The 15,816-nt window shown below is 32.2% G+C and overlaps 1 protein-coding gene, 1 non-coding gene and 1 pseudogene across 4 annotated transcripts; all 3 read left to right on the top strand.

The window, feature by feature from the left end:
• The first annotated feature begins 5,109 nt into the window (after positions 1-5,109).
• Positions 5,110-11,982, top strand: LOC100776387 (auxin-responsive protein IAA8-like; annotated as a pseudogene).
• LOC100775637 (protein kinase superfamily protein) lies at positions 5,990-7,291 on the top strand. 3 transcript variants are annotated; one of them, XM_026124531.2, is made up of 2 exons: positions 5,990-6,692; positions 6,974-7,291. In XM_026124531.2, the coding sequence occupies exons 1-2, from the start codon at positions 6,052-6,054 to the stop codon at positions 7,014-7,016; spliced, it is 684 nt and encodes a 227-aa protein (XP_025980316.1). In that variant the 5' UTR covers positions 5,990-6,051; the 3' UTR covers positions 7,017-7,291. The 3 variants fall into 3 exon arrangements, with proteins under 3 accessions (XP_025980316.1, XP_025980317.1, NP_001241407.1); XM_026124532.2 differs by having other exon boundaries at positions 6,001-6,662; NM_001254478.2 differs by lacking the exon at positions 6,974-7,291 and having other exon boundaries at positions 6,032-6,922.
• On the top strand, positions 11,222-11,299 carry MIR5377B (microRNA MIR5377b). The gene has a single exon (NR_161716.1). It is a non-coding gene; the product is annotated as a microRNA MIR5377b (primary transcript).
• Positions 11,983-15,816: the final 3,834 nt, after the last annotated feature.

Here is a 15,816-nt window from a genome sequence, read left to right as displayed (position 1 = left end):
ACATATTAATCATTAATAATAAATGTTAATTAAATGCAATTTAAAACTATAGATTACAAATTCTAACAACGTTTCATTAAGATTTATATTTCAAATTATTAGTTACTTAATACAAATTTGATCATGATTGTCATAATCCATCATCACAATTGTTTGTATTAACTTTTGCAATTAAAATATTTAATATAGACTTTAATTTCATTAACATTTTATTTAAATCAATTAATAATTTAAAATAATTTAAATTTTGTAATTTTAAAATAGGTTCAAATATGTTTTCCATAGTACCTTCTCACATTACTACTTAAAATTATGATTTTTTTTTAATTTTGCTACCTGACTTCTTCAAATTTTTATCTTTGGTACCTGTGTCAAGTTACCAGTGCCACATTATTTTAGGGTTTGCTCAATTGTCATCCTTTCATTTCATTGCCTATTTTTAATTTTTAAAAAAAATTGCTCCCACCCACTTTTGCAACCAAACAACACCATCACCATCACCCATCGTGTCCCATCACCACCCATTGCTGACTGCCACCATCACCCATGTGACCACCACCATCTGTGGCACATCCCCCTAACACCAGCACCTCAATCGCACGCGACCCAACCACCATTGTAGTCTCACACAACGCCTTCACCACCACATTAGATTCATGTTTTATGACGACCGCCACTACCCAATATCGAGTTGCACGCAATGCCTTCACTCCCACATCAAATCTATCTACACGACCACCACCATCACCACCTGGCATAGAGTCATGTGTCGCCACCTTTACACCACCAATAAATCCATGTGATTTTCGTTCTTAGTTTTCTCAAAATATTAAAGTGGTTCGAATTGATTTTGGGAAATTCATTGAGGGGTTTTGTTCCCTTTCTCTAGACGAACAAAATTCATACTTGTTCACTCATTTTCATCATTAGAAACCAGATGAATCGTGTCTAAAGAAGAACGTGGAGTCACGAAGATCATGAAGGTCATCGGTGCAAATTAGATCAAGTTGGCATTTTGCTTTTAGCATCAGCCAAACTGATCTGACTTTAACAACTTATTTTTATAAAAAGATAATTAAAAAATTAGTGACATAAAAAAGTTGAAGATCATTGCAGTTATGTGACATTGATGATGTAACTTTTTGTTTGATATATCATCACTTAATGAAAGAAAATTAATGACAAGTACCATAGGAAAAAAATATGAAAAAATAAAAAATGTCATGTAGCAAGATAAAAATAAAAAGACTTAAGTAGTAATTTGAAAAAAAAAATATTCATGTTTGAAAAACATACTTAAGCCGTTAAAATATACCTAAATTTAAAAGACAAATGCATAATATATCAATATTATCTCTTTCAATATACATACACATATAATGACAATTGAACTTCAACTGGGATATTTTAGCTCTTCACCGCTCGAAAAGAATTGATATTCTAATCTTTTTAAATATCATCTTACACATCACATTAATTTTCACAATATATTTTAATTCATGTATTATAAGATAAATTAAAAAAGTTTCATAAAATAATATATTGAATCTAAAAATAAAAGGATACTAAATCATTAAATTAAAATATTTTACTTTTCTTATTATGATTCTCAAATAATAATAAAAAGTAAACATTTATCAGTATGTTTATTAATAGCCACAAATCTATATATATGTGTGTGTGGAAATTGGTGGGGGTATTTTTGGAAATTTCATTTTTTCATATTTGCTAATTAGTAATTCAATGAAAAAAATTCTTTATTTTAATAATTAATGCATTGGTGATTTTTGGTGCAACAATTTCTGGAATATTAATTCTCTAATTATTATTTTCAACTTTCAAATGTTTATCTTAAAACATTAGAGAACTGAATAGGCAATACAACTTCGACAAGATTAATGCTTTTGACGCATAAACAAAAGCACTTTCTGAAAGTACCTCTTTCTCAATCGGTTTGGAAAAAACTTCAGGTTCTCTTCCATTTCTCTCATTTCATCTTTAATTTTTTTTGTTATTTCTTTTCTCTGTAAGATGTTTCTTCACAAACCTATATTAAGCTTGAATCATGTTGCAAAATCCTCTGTCCCCTTTCTCGCTATAAGTGTTAGACATCATTGTAAATTTGACTTTGTAGTTAGTAGCATGTTACAACATATTGTAAATTATGTTGTTGGTCTTTGTCTTGCAGACAAAAATTGAGAAACTTTCTTTGGAGGAGCAGGGATTAGATGATCAAATAAGGTAATATGGTTGCTTTGCAATAGAAAAAACAGAAATATGCTATATTAAAACTGTTGGGCAATGCTGACTTTTCTAAACTTTTGGTAGGGAAATGCAAGAAAGGCTGAGGAATTTAAGTGAAAATGAAAACAACCCGAAGTAATCTACTCCCTGTTTGATTCATTTTCCCTTTGCCCTCCATTACATAAGAAAAAGTAAATTGTTGCCCCTATATTATTAATTTATACCAATTTCATTTCTCTTTAGGTGCCACCTTATCACTTGTTATTATAAACGCTTTTGCTGTGTTCTCCTATTAATTCTTATTATTATTATTATTATTATTATTATTATTATTATTAAGGTTTTTCTTTTTATTAATACTAGTTCATTTCTGCAAGCAGAATGAAACTCTAATAGCAATTAAAGCTCCGCATGAAACCACCCTAGAAGTCCCTGATCTTGAGGAAGTAAGTTTAGGGCATAAATTAATGAAATGTTCACAAACTTTTTAAAACTAATGTTTAAGATGCATGATGGAGAATTGCTGCTTCTATATGCATCAGGATGTAGACTATCCACAGAGAAGATAGAGAATCATTCTTAGAAGCAAAATGGGTCCCATTTATGTCTACCGTATCAGGTATAAGTGTCTTGGCTAGTATTATTTACTTAAAACTTTCTAGCTAATCTATCTGATTATGCATTGTCCATTTAATTCTTGGAACTTTTGAACTGATTTCAGTCAATTTGAAGAGAAATTTGAAGAGGTTAATGGTGAGCAACTAATGACGGAAATGGTTCCTGTTGAAGATATACTTTTGTAACTGCATAATATTTTATTTTTCAGTTTTTAAGATAAGATTTAGTAAATAAGTTGATTTCCTATATTTTAAGAGTAAGGCAGTTTTAATGGATTAGCCTATTCAATAAGTGATTCCTATCTTTAAGGAGCAAGTTAGTTTTAATATTCTGTTTTGCTAATATCTTGTTATCTAGTTAGTTTATCTTTTTCTATTTATTGTATCGCTGCTGAGAACAATTTGAATTAGAATAGAATAATTCTATTTCCTCCGCATACGTATTGTCTCTCTTCTCTCCTCTGTTTTTTATAATTTCCTCCTCAAAACCAACAGTTCCTGCTAAATGCAGCAAAAAAGAACTTGATCCTCAAACTCATCTCTCTTCTCATGCTTTCTCTAATCTAAATGCTTCATAGATGGGTTGTGGTCTAGTTGTGGGGATGAGAGGATCATAGTGTTCACAACCCCATTCTAGGTGGTGTTGTAGTTTTGGATTTCGATTTTGGTTTGTATATGGCAGCCAAATATTACGTGATATAGTTCTAAATTCATACTTTTTTTATGATTATTTGCAAAAGTCAATGGCTGAGCATAAAGGAATAAAGAAATTCTGTGAAAATCTGCTTCAACACGGCAGGCACAACCCCATTCCCCTCAGATCATTCAAATGTCTTAACCAAGCTTTCTTTCATCTAGGTGCTAAAACATGCTTTCTTTCTCTCATTTTTTTGCTACTTTATTAATATGTGTATGTGTATTTATCTTACTACTACTAGTTTGTTCTAATAATCAATAATTAATATATTTAAGAAATTACTTCACTTTTTTTTACAGAAAATTACTTCACTTAAAATGTGGTATTCAACCAACTAAATATTTAAGAAACTATTTACTTAAAAGAAATAAGTACATACCTCCTAAAGAGAGAAACCCAATGAAGAAAATGGCAATTAATATGTGATGCATAGCTAAAATTGCTATTTATTTTGTCTCTTTTCCTTAACCCCATCAACTGAAATGTGGAATTGTAGTTTGAAAATCTAATTAGCTAAGGACAAGATATTGACAAATGTGCGAGCTCAACCTTTAGAATCAGCATATTTGTTTTTTTGGTTAAAAATCAGAATCAACATATATTTAGTTCTTAACAACTATGGAGTTTTGTTCTCCTTAATTTAGATCATGGGTTAAACAAAGGAGAAAAAATATAATTTAGATCATGGGATAAATAAAGGAGAATAAATAAAATACTGCCACACCAGTATTTTCATACTCATTCATATCAGATTCCTCTTAATTAGTTAAATTAAGTTTGGAACCCTCTCTTTGTTTAGTTATATTGGGAAGTTAAAGTTCTAAAAAAAAGATAATTTTTTATAATAAATTTGTAAATATTAAAGAAATAAAAAAATAAAAACACAAACTCAATATTTTTAATCTTTTGTTTATTTTTATAATATATAATTCTTTTAATTTAAAAATAATATACTCATTTTCTCTTTACTCTTTAAAATCTGACTTCAAAATATACCATGCACGTTTTATTGGACATTGGACATGCAACAAATTTCTTAAAATCCATAAACTTATGTATCTCTTACATATTTGAGCTTTTATGAGTTGCCTTGTGTTGTCATTCCCCTACTTTCAACCATAAACACACTCACTTCTATCCCAAGTTTTTTGCCGTGTCCAAAGTCCACAACTAAAACTACACATGTGATAATTTGCAAAACAATCAAAAAGTCCAATTAGCAATTAGCATTGCACTTGTTGGATGAAACTCAAGGACAATAAACATGTAATAGTAGTTACCATGCAGCATATCATTTCAAAGCCAGGTTCAGAAAGAATTTTCTTCTACCAAACTTGTCAACCAAAAGCATTGAGATGACAGTCACAACAAGAAGAGCCCCATTGGTAATAAAAGATGAAAACAATGAAGCATTGGCAAAAAAGTCTTGAATCTAAGAGGGTTCTTAGATTCCATGAACAGCATCTCCTCGGAGCTAAACACCAATTTACTTGAAGAACATGTACTTTTTAATTGCTTGCTTGGCCAGACACTAAAAGTCCCCAATCTATCATGCAGGGGAAATTTCTAGTTGGTTTAGAGGTCCCCAATCCGATACTATCTCCCAGGCCTGCTTCTAACTTCGGATTAAAACCTGGTTCTACTCATGTTAAGGTTGGGGCTCAGGAAAACAAAATGAAAGAAGTAGCAACAACAAAGGCCAAAGAAACTAGACCAAGTATTGATGGTTCTGCAAATAATAACGATAGTGCACTAGCTACTAAGTAAGTGGAAAACTATAACTGATCATATTATGATTAATTGTGGAAATCACCTTTAATCATACTTGTGTGTCAGGGATCAGGTCGTGGGGTGGCCTACTATAAGATCATTCTAAAAAAATTCATTGGCAACTACTTCAAAGAACAATGAAAAATTTGATGGAAAAAAAGGGGCTTGGTGCACTATTCGTCAAGGTCAGTATGGATGGTGCTCCCTATTTAAGGAAAATGGGCTTGAAGAATTACTCTACACATCCAGAATTATCTTTTACTCTAGAAAAAATGTTCAGTTGTTTTACTATAAGTAAAAAAGAATCAGTTTTATGTGGAAAGTTTTAACCTTTCAATTATTTATGCATGGACAGTCTCCCTAGATCTGGTTACTGCTTGTTTTGGTATGATTTCAGGTAAATGTCACTACTAAAAAATAATTTTTTTACGACGCACATTCTAAGGCAGTTCCCTAGAACTGTCTTAGAATGTGTTTCGGTGGCATTTTTTGTAATTAAGGAGTAACTAACTACGACGCTCTTCAACACTCGTCTTCGTAGTTACAGTGAGATGGCGTTTTCATAATTTTCCCAGTTCCTTCTACGACGGGTGTGTTTAGCAAACCGCCTTTGTTAATTTTAAAAACAATAAATTAAAAAATTAAAGTTTGGCCCGTTCCTGTGTGCCCCTTTATGGATTCCTGTATCGTCGCAAACCCTAGAATCCAAGATTCGAGCTTCCCATGAACTCTGCCGCCGTCGCAATCAAATCCATCAAACTCAACCGCTCCCGGCCTGACTTAGACGATGTCCGTTGCGAGGCCAAAACCCCATCCCTCCTTTCCTACCCCAACATCCTCAAAGCACATTGTTCCTTCACAGTGGATCGCTGCCTCTGGGTGGTGATGTCGTTCATGGCCGCAGGATCACTTCAATCCATCATTTATCATTCCCACCCCAACGGCTTAATGGAGCCCTACATCACCGTGGTTCTCAGAGACACGCTCAACGCGCTCTCCTACCTCCACTGCCAGCATCTCCATAGAGACATTAAAGTCGGTAACATCCTCATTTACACCAATGGGCAAGTGAAGCTTGCTGATTTCGGTGTCTCCGCTTCCATATACGAGTCCACCACCACCACCACCACGTCTTCTTCTTCGTCTCTGAAGTTCACTAATGTTGTCGGCACGCCCTATTGGATGGCTCCTGAGGTGATTCACTCACACACAGGTTACAGTTTCGAGGCTGATATATGGTCTTTTGGGATAACCGCGTTGGAGCTTGCGCATGGAAGGCCTCCTCTCTCGCACCTTCCACCTTCCAAGTTCATGATGCTCAAGATCACCAAGAGGTTTCCTTTCTCCGATGATTTCGATGACAAGTATTGTTTCTCTAAAAGCTAGCTTTGTTTTTTCTTCTTCTTAAAATTGTGTGCAGTACTCTAATTTTAACTTTGTTATCTAGAAGATAATTTAGGAGTAGCAAGAATCTAATTTTAACTTTATTATTCCCTAATGTAATAAATCCGAGCAAAACCTGATCCTACTTCAATGAAGAGGGACTCTGTTATAGCAAACTGCTAGAGACAATAAGAATTGAAGCTATATAGTTTATCTTGTATTATTACCATTGTTTCTTTAACATGTGTTAAGTATGCCACAGGGAAAATATGATAACACAATTAAAGAATGCACAGAGGCATTAGAACTGAATCTTGTGTGCGTTAAAGCTTTGGTAAGAAGAGGAGAAGCTCATGAAAAGCTTGAGCATTTTGAAGAGGCCATTGCTGGTGAGTTCAAATTTTATAATAGAGTGGAGGGTAATTATACAAAGTAAGGGAGGTGTAATTTCTCAAATAAGAAATGTGTCAAGTGCAATGAGTACTCACCTAAGGGAGCTTCTTGTAATTATCCCTTTATTTTGGTCTTAATGTACAATTGGACGACTGTGTATTTACCACACTAATAGCTTTCTGATTCTTATAGACTTCCATCTTCTATCATTCTTGCCACTTTTTTCAAAAATAATTGGCAAATATGAAAAAGATCTTAGAAATTGATCCCTAAAATGATCAAGCTAGGAAATCCATTCAGCGACTAGAGCCCCTTGCTGCAGAAAAACGAGAAAAGATGAAGGAGGAAATGATTGGTTAGTCTGCTTTTTTATCTTTCTCTTGTATTTTTAATATTTATATAAAAAAAAAGTTGTAGGGTGGTGCATAGGCTTGCTTTCATTGCATTCCCTGTATCATCATTAGAGCAAAGTCATAACAACAGTAAGCAAGAAAGAGGCGGTCTAAAGTGATACAGGAGGTTTGAGACTTCATTGTGCATGCAAGTTATTAGAAAAATTTGAATGTTAGTTATGTATGAGAACTAGGGCATGTAATTTTATTTCCTTCAAAAGGACATTTGTTAATTGATTAATCATGTGAAGGGGATTGATAATGAGTTGGTCATTATAACAATCTCTTTTTAACACTATTGTTAAATGAACTTCTAGCTAGGCTCGATAATAAAGAGTGGGTCCAGGTTATCTAGTGACACCAATGTGAGATTTAACTTAATAATGGATGAAGTGTTGAAGCATTTATAATTATTTTTGTTTTTCTGTTTGTGTTGCTATCGTATGTGGAATTGGTCTTAGCAAACTAAAGTAGTAAAAATTAGAAAAACTAGTGCTTTACACTGGTTATTCACTGAAGTAGAGTAGCAGAGTTGTGAGCTTAAAGTTGCTATATATTTGTTATGTTCTGGGCCCGGTGAAGGTGTGTTTACTGGTTTAGGCTCAAAGCAACCTGTATATTTGTTAGACATATGGATGTACCTGTTCAATTTTAGAAATAGATAGTGAATAAATATTTATTTATGTATCTAATTTTTTTTTCGGCAAAAATAGGATATATATTATAGATTAGTACTAGAGGCACTTAATACATAAATCTAAAATTAGATTTATGTATCTAATTTTAAATAGAAAGTATGATTACAAAAATATAAAGACCTTAATTTAAATTTTAAAATTAGATTTATGTTTGGTAACACATTTTTTGTGGGTGCAATATTTTTTAAAGGCTCAATTTCACTTTGATAAGAATCAGTTTGCTGACTTGATGGTCATTTCTGGAATTGATGGGACTGTGTCACATGTATGAATTACAAAGTAATATTTTAATTTAAATTGATTGTCCTTTTATCCTTTTACATATCTTCAATTTTTTTGAGTTGATATATCCTGAATCTATATATTAAACAATGATTTTCCTAAAATTCTTGTTTAGAAAAGAAAAAGTCGACCTTTTCTTCCTTTAATAAGTAGGAAGATTATATAAGGAACATAGATTGAGTGATGCAACTACTGTTATATTTTTATTTTGTTTTCTTATTAATCTTACTAATATTTTATAAAAATAAATATTAAATAAAAAGTTAGATGTATTTAAATAATTAATTTTATTTATTTATTTTTTATTTAATAAATAAGAATATATTTAAGATGTGTACGTTAGTAAAAATTAAAATTATTCTTATTTGATTTGTATTTAGTCTATGTCTAATTCTTATTCAATATGAATTGAGTTTCAAGTAATGATGTCCGATGATACTAGAATCACTTTGTCCACTATTGTTTTGCAGTCACGGGAAAAAAAAGTTTAAAAAAGGTGAGTTGTGTGGTTTGAGTCAATATGGTCTATGTGGTTACTGGTTACATAGAAATAAACATTATCTTTAAAGGTGAGAATTAATGAACTTTGTCCACCATTATCTTTTATTTAATGCAAGTGTCAACCCAAAACAGTTGGTTAGAATTAATGAAATTAATGGCTACATGAAGTGTACTTTGCCACCTAATGATTTTATCTTATCACGAAACATTTATTGGATAAAACATGATAGTAGCTTGTAGACAATAGACATATACAAGTTTCTGGTCAGCTTATGATTATGATTATACTATTATTAACCAGCAGCAAACAATAGACATATAATAGCTTGTATTTTCAGATTTTTTTTTCTTTTTAAAATTTTCTTACTTTAATATTTTTCAATTCATTCTTTTCTATTTTGTAAGAATATTTTCAACCCTTTTTGTTAATATAAAATTAAGGAGATTGCTTTGACATTACCATATATGTTTCAGCAGGGTTTTGGCTCATTGAAATTAACACTTGAAGGGAAAAGATATTACTATATTCACTCTTTACACTTACCTTTTTCTCATCTGCAGCTCATATACCTCTATATTTGTATCCCTTCCTTAATACAACCAGTAAGTCCAGATTATTTGAGTATTTGAGGCTTACCACTCTTGGAGTCATTGGCGCCTTAGTGAAGGTACAACCTCCTTGCACAAACAAATTCACTTCTTCTTCCCAAGAAATTGTTGATGCCTATGGGTAATTTACTACAACCTAATCTAGCTGCTTATAAATTCACTCCACTCTATTTTTTAACAATAAATATTGGTAGTTACTTTCTCTCTAGGTCATACAGATAAAAACAGAAAATATTTGATACAAGAGTATTTGTCAAAACAAATTTACAAGTTAGTTGAAAATTAAACTTATAAATTAGTTGAAACTCATAAGAGCTGAAATGATAAAAATTTATAAGCTAGCTAGTTGATTGGATAAAAATATTTAATAATATTAGCCAATAAGCTTGTTAATAAATATAAAATGACATAAATATTTTGATTTAATTACTTGATATAAAGAGAGATATCAAATAAATTAACAAGGATAAAAATAAAAATAAATAACCAGTTATAAGAATAGGGGATCGAATAGAGTAAGTTAAGAATACTGATAAATTATATTTGAACAATAAATTATTCACATATCACTACTCCTTTTATAAATTTCACCATTCAAAATAATTATATTATTTGGCCTTGAGTTATTCCAACCTCAACAAGATTACATGAAGAAGAGAACGAAAATGCTTGGCAACAACACCACCAAAAAGATGCTGATGCAAGTGCTCCTTGTTCTCAAATCAAAAGTAATATATATAATTCATAGTTTTATTATCCCTTTCTTATCTCTAATTTCTTGTTCCTCTGTTTAGTTCTTTAGTATTTAAGCCATGTATCTTACAGGCTTTAATAATGTATTTATTTTTAACTACTTTCATAATGTTTTAATTTTTAATTGCGACATAAACTTTGAGGTTCACAAATCGACTATGCTCTATTTAGTGTCCACCATTCAACACTTATGTTGTTTAGCATTCACTTATGTCTCAACAACATCGAAGAGATGCAGACACTCTCTTTGTCCTCAAATCTAAAGGTAGTAATCATTCATACAGTTTTCCATTCATACATATATGATTCCAATCACAATTTGAATTTTAAGAGACATAAATTTTCATTGACTGGTGTGGAATATTTGGTTTGTTTTGTTTTAGGTGAAGGATTATATTGCAACCCCTAAACCAAATGGCTACCAGAGTCTTCTGACCACTGTGATTCCATTTTTGTATGAGAGAATATTTAGGCTAGAAGTCCAGGTATGCTTTTTATAGCTGTAGTAGTTTGAATTGGTTAGGCTTGTTTGTATTGACAATGTTTTCCTTGAGTATGCAAATTAATATTTAAATTTTTTCTCAATTATTGTTGTCCAATTTATTAGCATAATTTTTTTATTTTAATATACAAAGTTTCTCATGCCTGCTCTATGCAAGTTTGAAGTTGAGCCAGTTTTATTTTTGGGGATGTAAAGGCTCCATATACAAAAAAAAAAAAGTTAGCATTTCTACATCAGTCTTGTCAGAACCAATGTAGAAATACTAACTATTCTAAGACGGTCACGAGTGAAAGATCGTCTTAGAATGCTCAGCATTCTACATCGGTTCTTCAACGACCGTCGTAGAAAAATTGACATTCTACATCGGTCCTAAAGCTGTGACCGTTGTAGAATGTTGAGTTTTCTACATCGGTCACAACTAAAGGACCGATGTAGAATGTTCAACATTCTACATCGTTTCTTGGCAACCATCGTAGAATAGACGGCCACTTTTAACATCGTCTCCTACGACAATGATCATAAACCGATGTAGAAGGTCCCATTTAACTGATGTAGAATGTCTTTTTTCTAGTAGTGTGTGGATCTCATGGAATTCTAGGCAGGGAGATACTGAATGAAACCAAGCAGAAGGACCTTCTTCATGGATCAAAATATGTTCTTATATACGAGGACAAACATGGCGATTGGATGCTTATGGTTGATGTTCCGTGGGAGTAAGGAGTAAGTTCTAATTCATTTTTGTACTCTTTTCCATTACCTTTTCCTTAAAGTTTAAAACAATAAATTCCTCAAAGGTTTCAACTTTATATTCTAGAAAAAAAAATTGTTTTTCTGGGACATTTGTAGTTTTAATTCATATTAACATGTCTTGGAAAGGAAGCTAGGAAGTCCAGATACTTCAAAATCGTTGCTATACTAGTGTCCTATATGATACTTGAGCTTTGTTTTTTGTTTTTTTAGTGGGACACCATTAGGGGTGGGAATAGGTCAGGCTGGCCTACAGGGGCCTACGATCTGGCCTACATAAATCCTGACCTGGACTGACCTATTTAATTAAAAGGTTAGGCTCAGACTTTTTTAAAAGCCTATTAAATTAAATAGACCAGGCTTAGGCTTATTAAAAAGTCTTATAAGCCTGATAGGCCGACCTATATATATATATATATATATATATATATATATATATATATATATATATATATATATATATATATATATATGTATGTATACTTATATTATTTTTTGGGTACAATTAATATTTGTTTTTTGAAATTAGCAGACTTTGATTACACATTAGTGCTCCATAACTTCCATTCCTATAATCAAGTAAGACTTTAATTACAATTTAGGTGTCAGTCATGTGCCCCTTTATATTTCTCACTATTTTTATGGGTTTTTCTATTCCTGTTAACGTTTCCTTTTCCTTTTAACTTTCCTATTACCGTTCATATTCCAGAGCAAAGGAGTATAAAAGATTTAACGTGAAGAAGACTTTTAAAAGACTATCAAGCCAGATTAGGCTTTTAAAAATGTCAGGTCGAGCAAAAATAAAAGTCTTTGATAGGCTGTAGGCCAGGCTCAGGCCTCAAAAATTCATCGTAGACTAGGCTCAGGCCTTTTAAAGTCTGGCCTGGCCTATTCCCACCCCTAGACACAATGTTGATTAGATTAATATAGTATTTTTCCGTGTCTACAATAAGTTGAGTAGCACATGATTTTTCTCAAAACATGTTTACCAAAGAGTTTTTACTTTCTGGTAATCGATTACCAAATTGTTGTAATCAATTACCAGTAGCAAAATTGTTTTGAAAAAGTTTTCAAATTGAATTTACTACGTTCCAATTAATTTCAAAAAGCTATAATCGATTACAATGTTTTGGTAATCGATTACCTGTGCCTTTGAACGTTGAAATTCAAATTCAAATGTGAAGAGTCACATCCTTTAACATAAAAGCTTTGTGTAATCGATTTTTGGTAATCGATTACCAGTGACTGTTTCTGAATAAATCAAAAGATGTAACTCTTCAAAAGGTTTTTGACTTTTTCAAATTGGTTTTAAGTTTTTCTAAAAGTTATAACTCTTCTAAATGGTCCTCTTGGCCAGACATGAAGAGTCTATAAAAGCAAGGCTTTGATTTGCTTTTCAATATACTTTTTACACTTATTCATACAATCGTTTACAAGCCTTGAATCTCTTTGAACTTCTTCTTCTTCTTTGTACCAAAAGCTTTCTGAAGTTTTCTAGTTTTCTAAACCTTGAAAACTTGTGCTATTCATCTTTTTCATTCCCTTCTCCCTTTGCCAAAAAGAATTCGCCAAGGACTAACTGTCTGAATTCTTTTTGTGTCTCTCTTCTCCCTTTTCCAAAAGAACAAAGGATTAACCGCCTGAATTCTTGTGTGTCTCCCTTCTCCCTTGTCAAAGAATTCAAAACGACACAGGCTGAGAATTCTTTTGATTCTTCCCATTCCCTTATACAAAAGTATTCAAAGGACTAACCGCCTGAGAATTCTTTTGTATCCCCATTCACAAAGTATCAAAGGTTTAAAAGCCTGAGATCTTTGTCTTAACACATTGGAGGGTACATCCTTTATGGTACAAGTAGAGGGTACATCTACTTGGGTTTGACTATGAACAAGAGAGGGTACATCTCTTGTGGATCAGTTCTAGTGGAGGGTACATCCACTAGGGTTTCAAAGAGAACAAAGGAGGGTACATTCCTTGTGGATTTTTGCTTGTAAAAGGATTTTTACAAGGTTGAAAGAAATCTCAAGGACCGCAGGTCGCTTGGGGATTGGATGTAGGCACGGGTTGTTGTCGAACCAGTATAAAAACTCTTGTGTGTTTGTTTCCTTCTTCCCTACTCTTTTACTTTCCGCTGTGCATTTAATTTCCGCTTTTACTTTCTGTTAAGTTTCTCTTCTACTCCTCATTCTCTTAATAATTTAGTAAAAGCCTTAGAAGAGTAATTTTTTAATTAGTAAAGGTTTAGGAATAATTAATTCAACCCCCCTTCTTAATTATTCTGAGGCCACTCGATCCAACAAGTGGTATCAGAGCAGGTATCTTGTAGAAAGTCTAACCACTTCAAGATAAATGGCCTCCTCAAATCCCTTGTTTCCTGAAGGAAATTCCATTCACAGACCACCCATTTTCAATGGTAAGGGTTACCATTATTGGAAAACCCGCATGCAGATATTCATTGAAGCCATAGATCTAAATATTTGGGAAGCAATAGAATTAGGACCACATATACCCACTATAGTAGATGTAAGCACAAGCAATACAACCCAAAAACCTAGAGATCAGTGGACAGAAGAAGATAGGAGAAAAATCCAGTACGATCTCAAAGCCAAAAACATCATCACTTCAGCCCTAGGGATAGATGAGTACTTTAGAGTGTCAAATTGTATTAATGCCAAGAATATGTGGGATACTCTCCAGTTAACCCATGAAGGAACCACAGATGTAAAAAGGTCTAGAATAAATACCCTTACCCATGAATATGAAATTATTTAGGATGAATCCAAATGAAAATATTCATAGTTTGCAAAAAAGATTTACACATATAGTAAACCATCTTGCATCATTAGGAAAAGTCTTTCCTAATGAAGATTTAATTAATAAAGTCTTAAGATGTTTAAGTAGGAAATGGCAGCTCAAGGTAACTACTATTTCTGAAAGTAAAGACCTTTCTTCCATGTCTCTTGCCACTTTATTTGTTAAATTGCAGGAACACGAGATGGAACTTCAACGCCTCAAACAGAATGAAGAAAATGACAAAAAGAAGAGAAGCATAGCCCTTAAAGCCTCATCTTCAATACAAGAAGAAAACAAAGAAGAAGATTCAGATGATGAAGAAGATTTTTCCTTCTTTGTTAAGAAATTTCAGAAATACATCAAGAAAAGAAGAATTGACAGGCGTCAGAATTTCAATAATGGAAGAAAATCACAAGATGATTCTCAAGTCCTTAGGTGTTACAAATGCAACCAAATTGGTCACATCAAGGCCAATTGTCCGTCAAATGAAGAATGGTCGGAGAAAAGTGAAAAGAAAAGTTTTGACGAAAGAAGAACTAAGAAAGCATACATTGCATGGGATGACAATGATTCATCCGATGGTTCAGAAAAGGAGATTAATCTTCTAACCAAATATTATGAAAGTGACGAGAGCATCTCTCAAGAATTAAAAACAAGGAGAAAAAGCATGATCCTCATCTTTGAAGATCTAGACACTTCAATCCTAAAAAAGGTAATATCAAAACCATTATCTTATTAAAATTTCTCTTAAAGTTGAATTTTTTATTCAAACAATTTGATTATGATGACTATCAATTCTTTATTTGTGTGTTTTTTTAATTGTTTGAAATCATGAGTATATTTGCTTGATTGATTTCATCTTATTTGCATGAAATATTCATTCATATATTTAAGTAAAATCAATATTCTTCACACTTGTGTTTTGATTGTTTTTGATAAAATTGATTATCTTCATGTTTTAATGTTTTTGCATGACATGATATGTGAATTGCATGATTGAGAATTATTCATAAAGTATCTTCAAATATATTTTTCATAAAAAATATTTTGATAAAAACTCAAAACTTCTTCTCTCCTAGAAAGCCTTTTGTTTTTGTTTTCTGGCTAAAAAAACCACTAGTAATCGATTACCATAATAGTGTAATCGATTACAAGCAGTTATTTCTGGCAATGTTGCTCTCTGGTAATCGATCACCATATTTGTGTAATCGATTACAATGTGTCCCTGCACCTATATATTCAAATTTCAAATTCTGAAACCTGCAACTCCTCTTTCTCTCGAAAACCCTTGCCCCCAATTTTTCTTCCATCCATATCTCACTCAATTCTTGTCCAAATCACTCCCCACAAAGCCCAAACTTCATCTTTTTTAAATCTCTTTCATTTGAACCGATTGAAATCCCGAAAAACTCCTCAAATGGAGGAACCATCGAAA

This window comes from Glycine max, chromosome 12 (assembly GCF_000004515.6).
Source record: "Glycine max cultivar Williams 82 chromosome 12, Glycine_max_v4.0, whole genome shotgun sequence".
Taxonomy (NCBI): domain Eukaryota; kingdom Viridiplantae; phylum Streptophyta; class Magnoliopsida; order Fabales; family Fabaceae; genus Glycine; species Glycine max.
The sequence above is the reverse complement of the archived record's forward strand: the minus strand, read 5'-3'. Positions and strand labels throughout refer to the sequence as shown.